This window comes from Suncus etruscus, chromosome 7 (genome assembly GCF_024139225.1).
Source record: "Suncus etruscus isolate mSunEtr1 chromosome 7, mSunEtr1.pri.cur, whole genome shotgun sequence".
Taxonomy (NCBI): Eukaryota; Metazoa; Chordata; class Mammalia; order Eulipotyphla; family Soricidae; genus Suncus; species Suncus etruscus.
The window spans coordinates 43,978,020-43,998,626 of record NC_064854.1 but is presented as its reverse complement, the minus strand read 5'-3'; the positions used below and the strand labels follow the sequence as shown (position 1 = coordinate 43,998,626).

Genomic DNA, 20,607 nt, shown 5'->3' with positions numbered 1-20,607 from the left:
TCACTCACCAATCTCTGTGGTAAGTTTCATGTCATGGGCTGGTCCTTTTCTCTTTCTATGGTTTTCAGGACACACCTAGCAGTACTTGCTCAGGGCTTACTCCTGGATTTGTGCTTAGGGACCTCTCACGGTGGTGCTAAAAGGAAGGCACAGGTTTCTGAGGACCAAACTCAGGCCAACTACTGCATGCAAAGCAAGCATCCTACCTGCTGGAGTATTTCTCTGGCCCACCCATGAATGATTCTTGAACTCCACAGTGAGATGTGAAATCTGGGCTTGACCTGGACCATCTCTAAGGACTGGGAGCTGCTCTAGTGCTGGCTGAAGTGTTCAAGATCCTGAGGGCCCCTGCTGTACACGCACTGTAGTGAATTCCACAGGTGCACTGGCCCAGCCTCCTGGGGACTGCACTGTGCTTAGACCCAAGCCTATGAAGTCTAAGCAGAAGAAAAGGCTCCACTTTCAAATGGCTGCCTTAAAACTTGTGTTCCAGAGGAAGGGAATTCAAAAGAAAGTCTTTTGGGGATCTGGACCCCGCAAGTCAATACCCCCATGTTCCACATTTTCTTTTGTAGCTTCCAAAGGTACCTGGCTTACATAAGAGCTAATAGATATGTGTGTGCATTTGCACAGTGCATGCATGCTCATGCACACACAAGGAGTTGAATAGAGGAGGGAGTCAGCCACACCCAGCAATACTCAAGGTTTGCTCCTGGCTCTGTGCTCACCAGAAATGTCTGGAAGTGCTTAGGGGACTACTTGTGATGTAGGGCATCAAATTGGGTTTGGCCAAATTCCCTATATCTCTAGCCCCTGTGTTATTTTATTTTATATTTAATTGTGGGCTATACCTGACTCAGGAATTACTCTTGGTGGTGCTCAAGGAACCATGTGGAATGCCAGAGATAGAACCTGGGTCAGTCAGGTATAAGGCACTTATCTACTGTACTACCACTCTGGCCCCATTGGGGGGTTATTTGTTTTGTTTTGGGGACATGCTTGGCAATTGTCAGGGATTACTCCTGACTGTACTCAGGAAATACTCCTGGCAATGTGGAATGCTGGTGATCAAACTACGGTCAGCTCTGTGCAAGGCAAGTGTCCTACCTGGTGTACTATCACTCCAGCCCTTTTTTTGTTTGTTTGTTCTTTAAGCCACACTGTTATGTTACTCCTAGCTCTGTGCTCAGAGATTATTCCTAGGGGACCATGGAATGATAGGGATCTAACCTGGATCAGCCACACGCAAGGCAAGAGTCCTCTCGACATAGTATGTCTCCAGCCCCTCTGGTCCCTATTTTAAAGTGATAAGAAAAAGCTGGTTTACTGAAGTACAGTAGTTTATATTCAGGTGCCACTGTTCTGAGTGTTTAAATTTTAGCTAAACAATCTTTACATTTTAACCTGCATTCCATAAGGTTGAAAGTTCCAAGAATAATAACAGAGAACTATTTATTCTTTCCCCAGATAACTAGGTTTAACACTTGTGCCTTGTTTTGGTCTCTTTCATTCTTCTGTTATTTTTTTCTGACCTGCTTGTGAAGAAAGCGCATCCCTGTAGCCTTCAACACTGCTGTGTGTCTTCAGAGAACAAAGTCGTGTGCTCTCAGTCACAGGACAGTCATCGTGACAGGCAATAATAGACTATGGAGACTGTATTTGATCTGTTCTGCTTTGCGTTTTGTTGATGGCTTCCTTCGCTGAACAAAAGCTTTGGAAGAAAGACATTGTCTCAAATCCACAGTTCATTTACCAGTTTTGTCTGTTGTCATAAGAATGTCCTTACTGGCATTCTCTTTTCCTCCTGCCCATGATCCAAGCCAAGATCATTCTGTGTTGGCTTCTAATCTCCTTTCATCTTTCTTGACTGAGACTTCTGAAGCTTGAGGACCAGGGGGTTGGAATCTGTCCTTCATTAGTACTTTCTGTTTCCTCATGAATAGCTCCAAGCTCTGCATCCTCCTCAGCTGGAATACCAAAAAAGGGACACTGTGTCCCTCTCGGGCTGTCACATCAGGAGGTCTCTCTGTCCCTCAGTGCGAAAGCTAATTTTGACAGCTGACTTGAGTTGCAACTCACATATCCTAGCATTTGCCTATTTAAGAATTCAGCAACATTTAGCATCTCAGAGCTGTGCACCCACCACCATCACCATTTCTCTCAGCCCTGAAGAAGCCCTTCGCATGAGCAACCACACACATGTCCTCAATGGCTACTGTCCTGCCTGCTCCACTCTGAACCATCCACACCACATCTGCGACCTGCTGCTTTCTGTCCCATGGTTTCCCTGTGCTGTACACGTCACGTAGATACCAGCTGTTCCCTCCTAGCATGACAGTTCAATGCCTGGGTGATGTTTGTGTTGATCATCTAGAGATGTCTTCTTTCTTCACTGTACAGTTTTTTTCTCTCATCACAAGTTCTATGCCGATGGAGAAACATTTTAAGTTCATATAAATATCCTGCTTTGCTTTTAGATCCTCACTAATTATGCCCAAAGTCATCGTTCTTCTTTTTCTAATTAATAATTTCTTAAATTGAATCATCATGAAATACATAGTTACATCATAGTTGTTCAATTGGGCCAGAGTGATAGCACAGCGGTTAAGGCACTTGTCTTGCATGCAGCCGACCAGGGTTCAATCCTTGACATCCTGTATGGTTCCCTGAGTCCTGAGCAAGAGCCAGGAGTAACTCCCGAGTACCATCAGGTGTGGCCCAAATACAAAATAAAGTTAATCTTGAGTTTCAGACATACAATGTTCAATACCCACCCTTTCACCAGTGCACATTTCCCTCCATATATGTCCCAGATTTCTCTCCTACCCTACCCACTGCCTGCCTCTTTGGCAGGCATCCCCCCCCTCTCTCTATATATCCTCTTTCTTGTCCTTTTTCTTTTTTTTTTTTTTTTTTTTGGTTTTTGGGCCACACCCGGCAGTGCTCAGGGGTTACTCCTGGCTATCTGCTCAGAAATAGCTCCTGGCAGGCACGGGGGACCATATGGGACACCGGGATTTGAACCAACCACCTTTGGTCCTGGATCGGCTGCTTGCAAGGCAAACACCGCTGTGCTATCTCTCCGGGCCCCTTGTCCTTTTTCTTGGGGGGGGGTCACAGGGGTTATTCCTGGCTCTGTGCTCAAAAGTCGCTCCTGGCAGGCTCGGGGGACCAAATGGGATGCCAGTATTTGAACCGGTCCATTCTATGTTGGCTGAATACAAGGCAAACACCTTACCTCTGTGCTATCACTCCGGCCTCCTTTCTTGTCCTTTTTATACCAGTTTAGACACTGTGGTTTGCAATATGGTTACTGAAGGGGTGTCATGTCATTTCATTTTACTTCTTTTCAGTATCTAGTTCTTGTTCAGAATGATAATTTTCGACTATTATTGTCATGGTGGTCTCTTCTCTGCTCTGCACTCCCTGAATCTTTGTGACAAAGTTTTCTACCCCACTACTCTTTTTTAAAACGAGTTTATTTTAATTCATTATTAAACTTGGGACCACACTCAGCAATGTTTAAGGCTTACTGCTAGCTCTGAGCACAGGGATCACTCCTGGCAGTGCTCAGAAGACCATATGTGATATCAGAGATTGAACCAAAGTCAGCTACATGCAAGGCAAACACCTTAGTCCTTGCACTATCTCTCTGGTCTCAGACTCATCATTCTTTAAAAGGTATTAGAAGATGCATCTTCTCACCTGCTTCCAGAGCTGCTGGTCAGTTATTAGCTGGCCAGCCTGCAAGGATGTGGAGAGGCCCAGTACTTCAGAGTAACATCCTGATGCTAACTGTCCCAATTAATCCACACAGAGCAAGCCCTCTCCAGCAAGGGGGAGCCAATTGCCCTTCTGTGCCCCATTTCATTCCCTGAGTGACCGCAACACCCAGTTCACCCTGATCCTTCCTGGGGCCCTGACAGCTCTTCCCTTGAATCCTTTTTGCACTGCCAGGTGACCTGTGCAAGGTTAGAGGAAAAAGGATCTACTCTGGATGTACTCTAAATTAGAAGTTCCTACACATATGCATATGGTTCTGTCTGTGCTGATTTTCAGTATCGGTGATTATCAGGGTCTCCTCTACTCAGCATTGCCTTCCCACTGAACTACATTCCTGGCCCAGTATTACTGTTGATTTGGGGTGAGGGGTGAGTAACCTGAAAATTCACTGCCAACTAGGTGGGCAAATCAACATCAGGGCCCAGGGATACCATGCTGCTAGAGCCCTGTGGTTCTGGGGATACTTGGGTCACTCCAGCAGTGGTGGGGTTTTTTCAGGGTTGGGCCTGGAAATACACAGAGAACCATGCAGTGCTAGGGATCACACTCGGATTGGCCACAAGAAAACAAGCACATTAACCCCTGTACTATCTTCCCAGGATCTCTGTGCTGACAGATGCTGAAATGGTGCCAAGTTCTGTGAGGGGCTGAAGCAACCACAGCAGAGCACCAACCTTCAAGGAGCTGTTTCTCATAAGAGATTGCAAGAGCCAGAATTAAAGGAGAGCAAGAAGGCAGAGAGATAGTACAGCTGGTAAGGCAGGTGCTTGCCTTGCATGTGGCCAACCTGGGTTAGATTTCTAACACAGCATATGGTCCTGAGTTTTCACCAGGAGTGATCTCTGAACACAGAGCCAGGAATAAACCCTGAGCACAACCAAGTGTGGCAAACAAAAAGAAAGGAGGGGGGAGAGAAAGAGTGGAGAGAGAGAGAGAGAGAGAGAGAGAGAGAGAGAGAGAGAGAGAGAGAAAATAAGAGAGAGAGAGAGTCGAGAGTCCATAGTTGCTTAGCCAGTTCTTGTAAGAGGTGCCTCCAGGGGCAGTCCCCTCAGACTTAAGAGGAGCAAAGTAAAAGGCCTAATAGGATCTTGAGAGAGAGAGAGAGAGAGAGAGAGAGAGAGAGAGAGAGAGAGAGAGAGAGAGAGAGAGAGAGGAGTTGAGAGTCCATAGTTGCATAGCCAGTTCTTGTAAGAGGTGCCTCCAGGGGCAATCACCTCAGACTTAAGAGGAGCAAAGTAAAAGGCTTAATAGGATCTTCTTTGGGGGGGGGGGCTCCCCAGTGGTTCTGTGAATCACTAACTATCCCTGGTAGAGGTCAGGAGGTCAAACATGGTGCCCAGAACATGTGCTCCAGCCCTTTGAGCAATCATCAACCAATCATCAACCCCTTTAGGAACTGCTCTGGTGGTAAAGAGGGGCTCCAGCAGAAGGAGGGCAGAAGGGTAACCAGCAGTTCAGCAACATCTCAGTTTGACTAAGGGAAAGAGCAGTGACGTCCCTCGATGCAAATTGCTCCATTTATGCAGAGAACTGTTGTAGTAGGAATAGGGAATGATCAGAGCTAAAAAGTACAGGCCGAATGTGCTTCCACTGTGAAAACAACCCTCGTGGGCTGGGAAGAGCTCAACAGTTCAAACCCATGGTGTGGCACAGGGTCTGGTGCAGGGTCTGGCACAGGAAGCCCAGCTTCAGTTCCCGAACCATAGGGTCCTCTATGCCACAGAGCACAGAGGCAGAAGTAGCTGTCAAGCACTACTGGGTGTGGTTCTCAAACCCGGAATCCTGCAGCCTGGGAACTCCTTTCTGCTGCATGGCCCGATACGACACTTCTCTCAACCAGTCTGAGCTCAGATGTGCCTGAGGGTGGGATGGCACCACCCCAGAACTGTCCTGTTTCCAACACTACCTCTGGCACCATACAGCTCTCTTTTCATTAAGAATATTTTTCTCCTTGGATAGAGGCTCTTTTTGGAAATAAAACAGAACATAAAATGTGACAGCCTGCCAAGCGCTGTTTATTCCAGATGCTTTCATCCTGCTGTGTCTCGTCCATCTGTAGCCACAATGCAAGCCTCACCTTCAAGATGTGCATTTCTGCAGGAGCACAGAAGCCTGGTGAGACTGCAGATAGGACAGGCCCCACACACTCTTCCATTGCATTAAGGATTGTGTGTAGGGCAAGGCTTCAAATGCCTAAGCAAGTGGTCATAGAGTGAGATGGGAACATGGGGCAGGAGGGGCAAAAAGGCTATGAGTGCACTAAAACCGCAAAAATAAAAGCTTCTGAGAGATTTCTGGGAGGATTTCTTTGGGGGGCAGGTGCACACCCTGCAGTGCTCGGGGCTCCTCTTGGATCATTGCTCAGCTCTTGCACTGCTTAAACATTTTTGTGGTGGTGGTGGTTTGTTTCTGTTTTGGGGTCATTCTCTGAAGTTCAGTGGCTACGCTCAATGCTGTGCTGGGATATGAAGTGGCAGGATCAAACCCAAGAAAGCATATGCTAAGCCTTTGAGCTCTCTAAACTTAGTTGCAGTTTGTTTTGAGGGCTCCACTTCCCACCTGCTTGGGATCAATGGAGTGCTGGGGTCAATCCCAAATATCCTACAATGTGAAATCCACACTTCAGCCCTTGGAGTAATCTCACCATTAAAAATAAATTTTATGGTATATAAACAATCTCATTAAAACCACAGAGGGGAGGGGCCAGAGAGGTGGCGCTAGAGGTAAGGTGTCTGCCTTGCAAGGAAGGACCGCGGTTCGATAACCCCCGGCGTCCCATACGGTCCCCCCACGCCAGGGGCAATATCTGAGTGCTTAGCCAGGAGTAACCCCTGAGCATCAAACAGGTGTGGCCCGAAAAACAAAAACAAAAACAAACCACAGAGGGGAAACAAAAGGCTGGATGGTGGAAAGCAGGTCCCAATGTGGGGTATCTGTTGGGTGACTAAGGGTCACGTGTTGTCCTGCTGCCTTTTCCCTATGATCCAGCTTGGTGCCCTTATGAACCGGATCACAGTAAGTCACCTACAAACTAGGCCCTGTGGCAATAGGACAGTTTCGGCTGCAGGTAAGAGCTATGGAGATGCCAAGCCCGGGAGACTTGGGCCACTGGCCTTGTAGAGGTTCTCCACTAACATAGTATTCTGGGCCTGGTTCACCTTCCCAAGCAAAAGATATCAAAGCCTATGGAATGTCACCTCCACCTGGGGATCCTGCCAATACCCACCTGCATTCCTGATCTGAGCATATGCTCAAGGGGCTGCCATGCTCACACTCACTTCTGGTGTGTTGATCACACATCTTGTGGCTATGGTGACCTCCAGGGCTACTACGCTCAGTGGTTTGGAGATCACACATTTGTTGTGGTGCCCAACCAGGGATCCCAAACATCAGCACCACTGGGAGCCTGTTCAGTGCATGTCGGTATTTCTGGGGATTGAGCTCCCTTTTCCCCCCATTTTTGGTTTTTGAGTCACACTTGGTGGTATTCAAGGTTACTCCTGGCTCTGTGCTCAAGGATCATTCTTAGTGGTGTTCGTATGTGGTGTGGGGGATGAAAACAGATTGGCAGCATGCAAGGCAAGCACCTTCCTCAATCTGCTTTCATGTCCTAGGGATCGAACTCTTGATCTCATATTTGCGAGGCTTTTAGCCACTGAACCAGCCCCACTCCTCTTGTTTTCTTTCTTTCAAGAAAAGTGACTACGCTTACCCCAGTTTATTTATTTTCTCTTTTTCAGGCAAAACCACGCAACTTGAACTAGCTAGTCCTGCCTCCAGTTAGAGGCGGAAATAAGGGAGGCATCAAGACCAAACAGGTGCAAGACTACTAAGTAGTAGGTTAGATACAGAGGGGACCACATATTCTAGCCGCCCTGGGGGTGAGGGAAGAGGAAATGGGAGGAAGGACAAAAACGGAGGTGTAGGGAGGACAATTTGGTGATGGGAATTCTCCCTGATTTTATGTAAATATGTACCTAAAATATTATTGTCAACAATATGTAAGCCACTATGATCAAAATAAAAATTATATTAAAAAAAAACTGGGAATATAAAAAAAAAAGAAAAGTGACTACGTTAGTGTAAAGTAAGATCTTTCTGAAGGTCTGAACCCCTCTGTTCTGCTGATTAGGAAAATATTTCTAATTATCTATTATCTCATCATTGCCTTAGGATTGCCCTAAGTAGTCTCAATAACAGGAGTTGGAGAAAACGTATCAAGCCTGGGCCACTGAGAACCAGCCCCTGATTTTCATTAAGCTCCCATATTTTAAGTAAAATAAAGATGTTTAAAAGAGAAAAAGATGTTCCCATACGAAAGATACACCTGTCCCCACAAACAGCTCCTCAGGCCATACCATATCCAGGTGATAGCAATGACCGCCTGAAGGAAAAAAGGGGAAGTTATCTACATCCTGTGAGATGGTACATTCAAACAGACCTGCGCCCCCAACCTCTAATGTTTATAGTAAAAGAGCCAGAGGTAAAGTTCATGGATCATGATATGTATGATCCCTATCCCCCCCCACACACACTAAGCACACACTTATATTCACCTATTGATGCTCCCAAGGCCTCTTTCCAAACAATAAGTCAACCTCTGAGATGAATCCCATGAGCAGGACCTGTATTTTTCTTAATATATTTATTTAAACACCATAATTACAAAATTGTTCATGGTTGAGTTTCAGTCATAGAATGTACACACACACCCCTTCATCAGTGCACTTTTCCCACCACTGATGTCCCCAGTTCCCCCTCACCACAACCTTCCCCTGACTACATTTAAGGTAGGTATTTTACCCTGCCCTCTTCTTTGTTGTCACTGGTTTACACTATTGCTGATGAAGAAGTTCAATGCATATCACTTTATTCCCTTTCAGCACTCAGTTCTTGTCCAGAGTGATCAGTTCCAACTATCATAGTCACAATGGATCAACCATTCACTATCCTAACTGCATTCACCACTCCTGTGTCAAGCTTCCTACCATGGACTGGTCCTCCTAATCCTCATCTCTATTATCTTTAGATATTAATACCATAATATTTTTCTTCTATCTCACAAATGAGATTATTCTATGTTTATCCCCTCCTCTGGCCGATTTCACTCAGCATGAATATATATATGTATATATATATATATATATAAAATATATAATATATATATATATATATATATATAATATACACACACACACACATACATACAGGGTCAGAGTGATAGCACAGCGGTAGAGCATTTGCCTTGCAAACAGCTGACCCAGGATGGACCTGGGTTCGATTCCCAGTGTCCCATATGGTCCCCCAAACCAGGAGCTGCTTCTAAGCACATAGCCAGGAGTAATCCTGAGCATCACCATGTGTGGCCAAAACCCCTCAAAAAATTCTCTATATACATCCATGTATAAGCAAATTTCATGATTTCATTTTTTAACAGTTATGTAGTATCTCCATAGATGTACCACAGTTTCTTTAGCCACTCATCTGTTCTCAGGCACTTGGGTTGTCTCCAGATCTGAGCAGGGCTTGTATTTGGGGGAGCATAACCACAACATCTCCGGGTATGGCAGATTATTCCCTGGAATAGCCAGTGTTCACCACCACCCAACTAACCCTTAGGTTGGTGCCCAGAGGAATCCCCAGCCCGAGAGTCACCAGGAACAGGAAGATTCTGCCCATGACTCTGCAGCAGATTCTCTTTGACTTTGTTATGTACAGAAAGGCCACTGATAATGGTCAAACAGGAATTATTATTTCCATTTTACAGAGAGGGAAACTGAGGCTCAGAGCAGTTCAGTCACCTGCTCTGGGTTCCCTGGGGCTGCAGAGGCAGAGGCAGCTGTGAAAACTCGGGACTTTTAGTCAACTGCAACCTTCTGCCCCTCCCCTTCCTGGAGGTTTTATGATTTCATAAATCTGACACAAAACTGAAAATATTTATGGCCCACCCTACTCTTTATTTAACTAGGTATTCATCTCTCCAGAGGTCAAGTTTGCCAGGAAAGCATCACTTTCAGCAGAGAGCTAGTTGGAGGACTCTGGCTGCCTTGGTTCCTTTTCCCATCCAAGCTCATACTATGCACATTTCTTCCAACTGGTTCCCCTTCCACTAGGCTGAGGAGCTGAGTCTTTTTTGACTTTATACTCAACTTAGCACAGATCTGGCCCCAGGAGGAAGAATAGCATGTCAGGGACAAGCTGCAGAGGCCCTTGGAGGTCAACAAGTGTGGTTCTAGTCAAGGCACATACTCCCTTGGAAGTGCCAGCTGCCTGAAATTCTCTGCCTCCTACACACATTGGGCTCCTTGAAAGAACTCAGAAAAATGCTCAGTACATCTTTGAATCTGATGCAGATACAATTCAATCACCTGCTTTCTAAGGGATACCATACAACATTCATTGAGTTGGTATTATTTGGTATTATAGGTGGCAATGGGGCCTCTGACCAATGATAACAGTAGGCACAGTGACATTTACACATGAGACACATGAGATATAACACATGGGGAATGTCAGGTCAGTGAGGTGTAGACACCCAGTTTTCAACATTGTCAAAACACTATCATGAAAAAAATCACTACCATGACTGCATCAGAGCACTGTAGTACTGTAAGAAGCTATATAAATACATACATATATACACCCTCCTGATTATAAAAACAATACATTTTCCTGTCTCATTTTAAAAAAAAATCTGAAAAGTACGAGAGAAATATAAAGAACAAAATCACCCATTAAGATTGGAATATACCTGTCTCCTTCCAGTGTTATCTATCCAGCCAGCCAACCATTTGTCTAGCTTGTATTTCTTTTTCTTTTAGTTTTTGGGTCACACCCGGTAACATTTAAGGGTTATTTCTGGCTCTGCACTCAAAATTACTCCTGGCAGGATCAGGGAACTATGTGGGATACCAAGGATCAAACCTTGGTCTTCCACACCTGGGTCTGAGTGTGCAAAGCAAATACCCTACCCGCTGTGCTATTGCTACAGCCTCTAGCTTGTATTTTTGTCATTGTTAAAGAGTTTTTGGTTCACCCCTGGGGGTAGTAAGGGGTTGCTTCCATCTCAGTGTCTCAGGGACCATGTAGTACTAGGGATCAAAATCTGTATCTCTGCATGTGCTTCTCAGCACATTATTTTAAGATACTATTCGTCATAAACGTAACACTAATTTAACCAAAAATAAAATATTAAAATGAGATGAGTACAAAAAATAATTTCTTCCAATCTCAATGCTAAATTACATTTCAAGTTCAGAATTGTGGGGAAAGGAGATGCATTAGAATCCAGTGAACAAAAAAATTAACTTGAGATCACAGTAACAGCACAATTTTCAACCAATTTCTTTTCTTTTACCCATAGAAATTCTGCCACCCACCAAACTATCTAGATTTATTTAAGGGTGTATAATAATCTAACAAAAGAATTTGGGGGGCTCTTTGAGGCCACACCCAGTGACAATCAGGGGCATCTGCCAACCTGGTGCTGGCAGAGCATGTGGTGCCAGGGACCAAATCCAAGGATCTTCCCCAGATCTCCTGAGTGCAAGGCATTTTCTCCAACCTATTGTGCTCTGGACAAGGAGAGCCATTGTTTATTTAATATTCTTCCCTTATTAACTTTTGGATTTATTTATAATTCCAATATTGTTAAGAATGCTTCATTTCACTATGCATCTAACTCCCTCAGGATGGAGTTTTTCCCTTTCCATTTCTTTGCCACTGGTATTGCTATGAAGATGAGGGGTTTTGAATATATGTAACTCTGATGCCCCAACACTTGTTTAGGGTGCTTGACAGGGATGATACACTTCCATTACAAGGGCTTTCATACATGTAATCCAGGGCTCTATGCTCATTTCATTGTGCATTTGTGCACATTCTGACTCGGTACAATTCTTTGGGATGCCTGTGACCCTCACATATGTGTTCAGCAGGGATCACATGCCTAGCCATGGTGCTGAAACATCTTTCACTGCAATGTTCACCAGAGGCTACACACTTGTGTTATGGTATTCCCACACACTTATGTGGCAGAAATCTATTTCTTTGGCCACCTGGAGAATCCAGACAGCAGAGCAACTGAAACTGCTCGAGCATGAGGGCAGCACTTGGGATAAAAACTCATGACATATGGGGGAGAGAGTGGTTGGCGCACATAGTAGGGCATCTGCCTTGCACACGCTAACTAGGTTGGACCGTGGTTCGATCCCCCGGTGTCCCATATGGTCCCCCAAGCCAGGAGCTATTTCTGAGCGCATAGCCAGGGGTAACCCCTGAGCATCACCAGGTATGGCCCAAAAAAACAAAAACATAAACAAAATAACTCATGACACCTTACACTTACAAGACAGTCCTTTTACCACTGAGCCATTCCCAGACCTCTCACTGTGTTCTAAAAGAAGTACTTTTGTTGCCACATATTATTTTGGTGGGGTACGTGGGGTGGAGGTGTTGGTTTTTGTTTTTTTTAATGGTTGCCACATTGAAGATGCCTCTAAGGGGCATCAACAGAGTGGAACAGACAACTTGAGAGTTCTTTGCCATCTCAGCAGATGGCGATGAAGACTTGAACCAGTGAGGCAGAGACTTGTGGGAAGTGGTGGTCAGAGACTGGACAGATTGAAAAGCAGAGCCAAGAATTTTTGTTGACAGATTGGGCGTAGGGCGTGACAAGAGGAGAAGTGAAGGATGAGTCCCAGTTTGCTAATGGAACGTGAGCTACTGGAACAAGGCCATTTGATCTGATCCATAAAGAGGAGAGAGAAGCTGGCTTAAGGAAATAGATCAGAAATTTGATTTTGGAGAAGTCTAAGATGTTTTAAAGTTTCTAAGGAGAAAATTTAGCACTGTGGAAAGAGCTTAAAGGGCTGGAACACAATTTTGCATGCAGAAAGCTCTGGTTCAATCTCCAGCACTACATGGTCCCTTAGTACTGTTACTAGAGAGCCCAAGAATGAAGGAATATCACTAGTTAGATCCAAAAACAAAACCAAGGCGAGAAATAGTTGGATATAAGACTATGGAGTTGAGGGGGGAAAAGTCTGATTGGAGATATCATTGGAAGGGAGTCATTTAAAAGAAAAATAAAATCACTTAAAGGTAGGGAGACTGCAGGAACTGAGTGTAGGTGGGAAAGAGATGGAGATGAAAGAGAGGATCAAGAGGAAGAATCAAGTGCCCTGGGAAACTTCCAAGCTTCAAGATCGGTGAGATGATCAAAGGAAATAGAGTGGGAAGGGTCTGTGAGGAGTGTGGGTGTTTCAGAGCCAGAGTTAGTCCATCAAACAAAAAAAGCTGAGCAATTGGGGTGATGCTCCTACGAAGTCAGAAAGAGAAAGAAGAGAGTGGACACTTGGATTCATCCACCTGATGGGTGAGTGGCAATCCCTGAAGTACAGCTCAAGTGGGAGGGAGAGGGACAAAATGATAGCTAGAGCTGGAGAAACAGTATAGCAAGTATGGCATTTGCCTTGAATGTGGCCAATCCAGGGTCAATTCCTAGTACCCATAAGGTCCCTTGAGACCCTCTAGAAGTGATCCCTGAGCAGAGTCCAAGACTAAGCCTGAGCACTGCAGTGTGCCTTCTTCCCAGCCCCCCAAAAAAAACAAAAAAAAAAACAAAAAAATACCAAGAGATAGTTCAAAGTGGTGAAGCACATGTATGAGATTCAGTTTTATCCCAGTATCACACAGACCCCTGAGCGGTGCTAGGTGTAGCACTGGATCCCAGCATTGCTAACACAAGCATCTGGACACCACCAATGGAATACTGAACCTTCAGGTCTGTACTACTGGCCAAAGTAATAACCATGCCTCCTTCCTGACCTCCCAGTCCCTGAGGGAAGGCTTCCATAAAAATATGCTGCACCTTCGGCATCACATATACTAAAATTGGAACAATACAGAGAAGATTAGCATGGCCCCCTGCGCAAGAATGACACGCAAATTCGTGAAGCATTCCATATTAAAAAATATATGCTGTACTTATAGGGTAGTGCTGTGCTCAAGAGAGAAGGAAAAGGCTGACAGTCTCTCCCAAGGCCTCCCTGAAGTGTCTGCTTAGACAAAGTAAAGGCCGCTCCATTCATATGGCTGACATTGAGCTTAGTGGGCAAGGAAGGAAACGTCCCTTCCCTTCTTAAACCAGGGCACAGCCACTGGGGATTGGGTGCCAGATATGATTTTCTCTTTCAAGGAAAACAGTGAGTGACTGGGACTGGTTTAATCTACCTCAGTATATTACTGGCCCATTTCTGAAGCTATGTTCTGTATTTTATACTGTCAAGGTAGACATCTCCAAATCCTCTGTTACAGCTGCTATTAAATAGTCTCCAGTGCTTTGCCTGTGGTTGATTTTAGAAGCTGAAAAGCTCTGAGCACGATCTATACTATATGACTAAGCGATATTCTTGGCTACAGAGTCAAAGAGCATCTAAGAATGCATATTGAACACTACTGATCCTATGGACACAAATATAACCTTCCACCACCTACAATCCAAATCAGGCCCCCACCATTTTTTTTTTTGGTGTTTTGGGCCACATTTGGTGACGCTCAGAGGTGTTCCTCCTGACTATGCACTCAGAAATCGCTTCTGGCCTTGGGGGACCACATATGGATGCCAGGGGATTGAACCTCGATCCGTCATAGGCTAGCGCTGGCAAGGCAGATACCTTACCACTCCGTGTTACCGCTCCATGTCACCGCTCCAGCCCCATGTACCACACAGACCTGAGAGCATTTTCATTGTGTCTCAGATTTGAGCTCTACCTTGCAGGTTGGAAAATATTACATTTTTCTTAAGTATATATCACTTCTCTTTGTTAAAAGAAACTTGTACCCTCTTGAGGGTCAGAGCGGTGGCACAAGTGGTAGGATGTTTGCTTTGCATGCGCTAACCTAGGACGGACCGTGGTTCTATCTCCCAGCATCCCATATGGTCCCCCAAGCCAGTAGCAATTTCTAAGCGCATAGCCAGGAGTAACTCCTGAGAGGCACCGGGTGTGCTCACCCAAAAAAAGAACACAAGAAACTTGTATCCTCTAAACCATATTGTCCATAAGTTGCTTGGAATCTTTTCATTATTCTTCTTAAAGACCTGATCTAATTAGATGGGTGGGGTTTTTTTCTTTTCTTTTTGATATTAAAATTTCTGCACAGGGGCCAGTGATAGCACAGCACGCAGGGTGTTTGCCTTACATGCAGGTGACCAGGGTTTGATCCCTGGCATTCTAGGAGTAATTGCTGAGTACAGGGCCAGGAGTAACCTGAGTGCCGATGGGTGTGGCTCCAAAACTTAACTCCCCCAAAATATATTTCTACAGTGTTTTGTCTTTAATGCAGTTACAAAAACAGTTACTACTGTTTATGCTTGCTTCATTTTTATTTTTTAATAACGAGTTTAATTTATTGCAATGACTCAGTATTACTCTTTACTATGTGAACTATCACCTCACACAAACATTTTTCCTGGAATCTCCCAGTCTCCCATTATTATAAGGTTATTCTTAGACTTGATAACTGATTTTATGTTGAATTATGCTGATGTTGCTTTTCCACCTATCCTAAATTAGATCTTTGTTTCCTGCATCTTCTTTTCTAGTTTACCCTCTTGTTTTGATGAACTACATCTTCCAATACCCTCCTTAAAAAAGAGAGTGTAGGGGGGCTAGAGTGACAGTATAGCAGCATTGGCAAGAGGAGGAGAAGGGGGTATAGGAAGGAGAGGAGGAGGAGGAGGTGGTGGAGGAGGAAGAGGAGAAGGAGAAGAAGAAGAGGAGGAGGAGGTGGAGGAGGAGGTAGAGGAGAAGGAGAAGAAGAGGAGGAGGAGGTGGAGGAGGAGGAAGAAGAGGAGAAGAGGAGGAGGAAGAGGAGAGGAGGAGGAAGAGGAGAGGAGGAGGAGGAGGAGAAGAAGAGGATGAGGAGGAAGAGGAGAAGAGGAGGAGGAAGAGGAGGAGGAGAAGAAAAAGAAGAGGAGGAGGAGGAGGAGAAGAAGAGGAGGAGGAGGAGAAGAAGAAGAGGAGGAGAAGGGGGAAGAGAGGAGAAGAGAAGGAGGAGAAAAGAGGAGCAGGTGGGGAAGAAAGAAGAGTAGACACAGGAGAAGGAAAATGAGTAGGATGTAAGCTCCCTTATTCCTTTCATCCTAGAAACCTGCCTAATTTACAGAGAAATCAAATACATGACTACTTCTTAGTCCAGGAGAATAATTCTAGTCAACATTCATAAATATGATATCAAGGAGGCACTTTAAATGGTTGTTGTATCCACAAAATTTACATTTACAAAGAACAAGAATGAACTCTTAAAACAGTAACAGAAGGTCAACAGAAAAGATGCCAAAAAAAGTAAAGGAAATAATTAATCATCAAGTCCCAGAGTCAAGAAAGAGACTCTGAACCTGCCTGTGATTCAGAAAAATAAAACTTGAGCTAATGTCAGAGTAGACAGTATATTAGGAAGAGAATAAATATTTATAAATTGTCAACTGTAATGTTTTGGTTCACATTAGTCTGAAGCAAAGTCCAGAGATATCTTTCTCCCTCCCACTTTCCATCACTGAGTTTTAATATTGTCATTTTACCAAGTCAATACAAATTATATGACTTAAATATTAATAAAATTATTCCATTTGACCAACTAGACAAGCTCTCTGGCCAGTGGAGACATGACAATAAACTTTCAGTGCCAGTATAATTATATTTGCTTTCCTTATTGGCATGTAAAGATACTGGCAATGGTCTTTGTTAGTAGAATCTTCCTGAATGGGATGGGATCATCTCTCTCAACCATCATCTACTTTCAAAATCTGTTTTTTGTGGAATAAGGAGGCTGAGTCATCCTAAATTGCTTCTTCTCAGATACTTCCCAGGTCAAGAAATACCCCTCTGATGTGTTGAGAGTGGCCTGCTAGCACTGTTGTTGATCATGAAGGAACGGAGAGTGATGAGGACTGGGCTTCTCTGCAGGCTGGCTAGACCTTCATTAGAGAAGGAGGACAAGTCTTCATTCAGCCCAGTGTTTGAGAATAAAGAGAATATTTGCAGGAAAGACCGTTTTCGGAAAAAAATAAAAGTGGCATTCTTTGGTCTGAGCAGTTCCCAGAGACAGAAGTGAAGTGCGGGAAGGCATTTGCTGAACCCACGTCCCACCCAGAAAGAATTACTATCTGCTAAAACCCTGTTCGTGCTACCATCACAGGGAGCACTTACAACTTTAAACAAAGTCTGGAGCCATTTGCCTTTTAATGATCTATGTTCATCTCATACATTGATTCATCCTCAAATCCCTGAACACCAAAGTGGTGCAGCAGAGCACGTGGAATGAATGAGTGATGACACTGAGAGAGGCTGTGTTTCATCACAAGGAGAAAGGGCATTCTTTCCCTGAAGATTAGAAACTACCAAGGATGACATCTCACTGGCCCTGCTATCCTATGTAATGCACAAAGGGCCAAGGGTCTGCACCCCCCCAAAAAACCCTATACAATGACAATTAGTAAAAAGGAAATTCAGAAAGCCTGGATTTCCTGGGGGGGGGGAAGCCAGGAGTAAGCTCATAGCACATATGGGTGAAGAAAGAAGGGAAGGAAGGAAGGAAAAAAGGAAGGAAGAGGAGGAAAGAAAGAGAGAAAGAGAGAGAAAAGAAAGGAAGGAGGAAAGAAAGAAAAAGAGAAGAAAGAAAGAAGAAAGAAAGAAAGAAAGAAAGAAAGAAAGAAAGAAAGAAAGAAAGAAAGAAAGAAAGAAAGAAAGAAAGAAAGAAAGAAAGAAAGAAAGAAAGAAAGAAAGAAAGAAAGAAAGAAAGAAAGAGGACAGAAAGAAAAACCCAAATCTTATAGGAATCTCATGTAACAAAAGGCAGGGGGCGGGGCCAGAAAGGAATCTAGTGATGTGAGACCCAAGAGCCCATGCAATAAGTTCTCAAGTGGCCAGAAAGCGTAGGACGGGGGGGGGGGCGGGGGTTGTGTGCACATCAGGGTCTTTCACCTGCAGCTAATAAAGTCAGGTGCTCAAAATCCCATCAAGAGCTTAGTGCATACTCTGCTGGCATTTAGGTCTGATACTCTTTGAAGAGGCCCCCTGCCTACCAGTGGAAGCCTTCTCCCCACCACCCCACCACCACCACCACCCCCAAAAAAAACCTAAACTAAAAGATGACATTCCTCCCCTTTTTTAAGAGACTGGAATGAAGGCTCATCCTGCTCCCGGATCTTCACATCCCCAGGGAGATGGAGTCTGTTTTGACTCCAGCAGGTGGGAACTGACACTCGAAAGAGAACATTTGCCTCCTCCAAAGTGGAACTGTGCTGGGAAGCCCAGCTGATGTCTCTGGGCTTGCTGGGGGCAGGGGGGGCAGGGTATGGAAGCCCATCTAAAGACACCTTCCTCCCTTTCTATTCAGTCACAGAAACAGCTCGGTTCTCTGGCTCTCCCCTGCCCTCCTAGCCTGCTGGCTGGGTGTGCCCTTGGCCAGCGAGCCAGGCAGTGGCAAAAGCGGGAATTGACCTGGAAAACCTCCCCCTCGCCCTCCTCTTGGGCACGCGGGTTGGGGAGCCACGGCTGGGGGCGGCTTTCTCCGCAGAGCCCCCCCCCCCAAGTTACATTCTGTACAGCCCCGCAGGGAACTGGGGGGTGGGTAGGGGACCCTCCTAGCTGGTAAGAGTAGCCGGGGCCCAGAAGGAGGACTGGGGGTGGGAGTGGGGCTGCAGAGAGTAGGGCCTTGCCCTGGAGCAGGAGGGTAGGAGAAACTTCCCATTCTCTGCCCCCCCCCCGCAACACCCCAACACTGAGTCGCATCTGTTTCTAAATTCGGGGCGCTGGTGCTGTCAGGAGTCCCAGAGACCCTTTACAGAAGGGGGTGGAGAGGATGGAGGGCGCTCCAGACCCACCCATGCACCCTCATCACATCACATCCCCCCTCCCGGACTTCCTCGGCGCCCACGGTGCAGAAAGAATCGCGGGCGCTAGGTGGGTGGGGGGGACTTCGGGGTGCTGGCCCGGGGAGCTAGGAGCGCCGAGAGGCTGCGGGGGCTGTCCTATAAGCGCTGTCCCCCCTTTTCTCCAGCTCCTGAGAGTTCCCAAAAAGCCAAAACAGAGGAACCTGGCAGCGCACGTGCCGCCCCTTGCAAGACTCCTGCAGCCCGGGGCAGAAGAAAGGGCGCGCGGCTGAAAGAACGGACCTGGTTTCGGGGCGCATCCAGGGTGGGGGAACCGCCCTTTCTCTCGACTGGGCTGGGCGGGGAACTGCAACCCGTCTAGGTGCAACATTCGGGGCCCATGGCTGGCAATTCGGGGGTCGGGCCACCCCAAGCATCGATCGGAGAGGGGCAAAGGCGGTCGGGTCCGAACGCACAGAGCGCCCACTCGGCGCGCTCCGGCCACCTGCCAGCGGGCGCTGCGAGCTCTCCCGCCCCACCCGTCCGTCCGGGGCTCCGGGGACCCCTTTTCTTACCCAGTCCCGGCACGAAAGTGTTGAGGAAGAGGCAGAGGACGGCCACGGGGAAGGGCATGTAGGGGATGGCGGCGCGCAGGGGTCCCTTCTTCTCGCGGACCTGCACCACTACCCCGCTGGACGAGGATGCGCCCCGGGGGTCCGCCGCCGTGCCCACTGCCGCCGCCGTCTCGGGGTCTTTGTGCGAAGGCTCCATGGCGCGGAGCGGCGCGGCGCAGCTCCCCGGCAGCCGGGCGGTGGTCCGGGGGCTCCGTGCACCGCGGGGCTCGCCCGGGACCCCGCACTCCCGCGTCCCCACGCGCCCGGCCTCTGCCGCGCGCTCCGCTGTCTTGCGCTCCGCAGCCCCGGCGGAGGGGCGGGGAGGGCAGCGTGACACGGCGACAGCGCTCGACGCGCCTCCCTGCGCTCTCCGCCCCCCTGGCCCCAAAAGCTCCCCGCACGAATCCCGGCCCGGGGGAGAGCACCGAGGAACGGGCGAGTTGGGGTCCCGCTGCTGGGACGGGTGGGCGCGCCCGCCGAGGGCCCGCCTCGAGGTTGCAAGCTCCTGGGCGTGCAGGGGGGCTCACATCGGCAGTGTTCAGGGGGTGATTCCTAGCTCTGAACTCAGGAATTACTCCTCACGGGGCCCTGGGGACCTTATGGGGTGTCAGGGATTGAACTCGCGTACAAGCTGAGCGCCCCACCCGCTGTACTAGAGCTCCAGCGTCCCATCCAGGTTGAGATCTTTGCTCGGCACGACGCGGTTCCTTCCTAGGGAGACTGAGGCCAAGAACCGGCGCCAGTTTCCTTGCCAGTGTTTAATCCATTTCGATTTAATGGAAGGTGCTGCAAGTCGGAAAAAGAAAAAAAAGGAAAAAAGAAGTCGTGCTGGGGTCGCTTTTAGAGCTAGAAGCTCTTCCAACAGGTCTCCTAGTTAAAATGGGAATCCTGTCTCCTCCGACCTCTCATTCCTTCCCCTGTCCCCACGCACTCCCAAACCCCACGCACACTCAGGACAGATAGGAGTCTGCAGCCAGAAAGGGGGGCGTGTTGGGAAGGATCCCCTCAATGGTCCAGGGGAAAACCCACACCTTTTGTGAGCTCGACGTGTTGGTTCAAAAGCCAGCGAGGACACAGCGCCGTCTGCTGCTGATCAGCTGCAAGCAGGACCCTCACCCAGACTCCCTGGGCCCTGTTGGATTTGGTTTTCTGAGTAATCTTCTCTTTCTCCCTTTCTCTTCTTCCAAAAGAAGTGAATGCAAGAAAGCAATCGCCTCTTAAGGTCAGCGAAGTTCAAAGCATCAGAATTACCCTTAGAGCAAATCTTTTGTAATAATTGGATGGATGTATATTCTTGCCCAGTAATCCTCTTTCTCCAGGAATAAGTGATTGAAT

At 46.9% G+C, this 20,607-nt stretch overlaps 1 protein-coding gene and 1 non-coding gene across 3 annotated transcripts in view; one reads left to right on the top strand and one right to left on the bottom strand.

Moving 5' to 3' along the window:
• STUM (stum, mechanosensory transduction mediator homolog) overlaps positions 1–19,429 on the bottom strand; it is a 58,853-nt gene extending 39,424 nt beyond the window's left edge. For both annotated transcript variants that reach the window (XM_049776624.1, XM_049776623.1), the window contains exon 1: positions 19,234–19,429. In XM_049776624.1, the coding sequence (XP_049632581.1) occupies positions 19,234–19,429 (196 nt within the window). The remainder of the gene's footprint in view (positions 1–19,233) is intronic.
• Positions 13,646–13,755, top strand: LOC126015290 (U6 spliceosomal RNA). The gene has a single exon (XR_007498169.1). It is a non-coding gene; the product is annotated as a U6 spliceosomal RNA (small nuclear RNA).
• Positions 19,430–20,607: the final 1,178 nt, after the last annotated feature.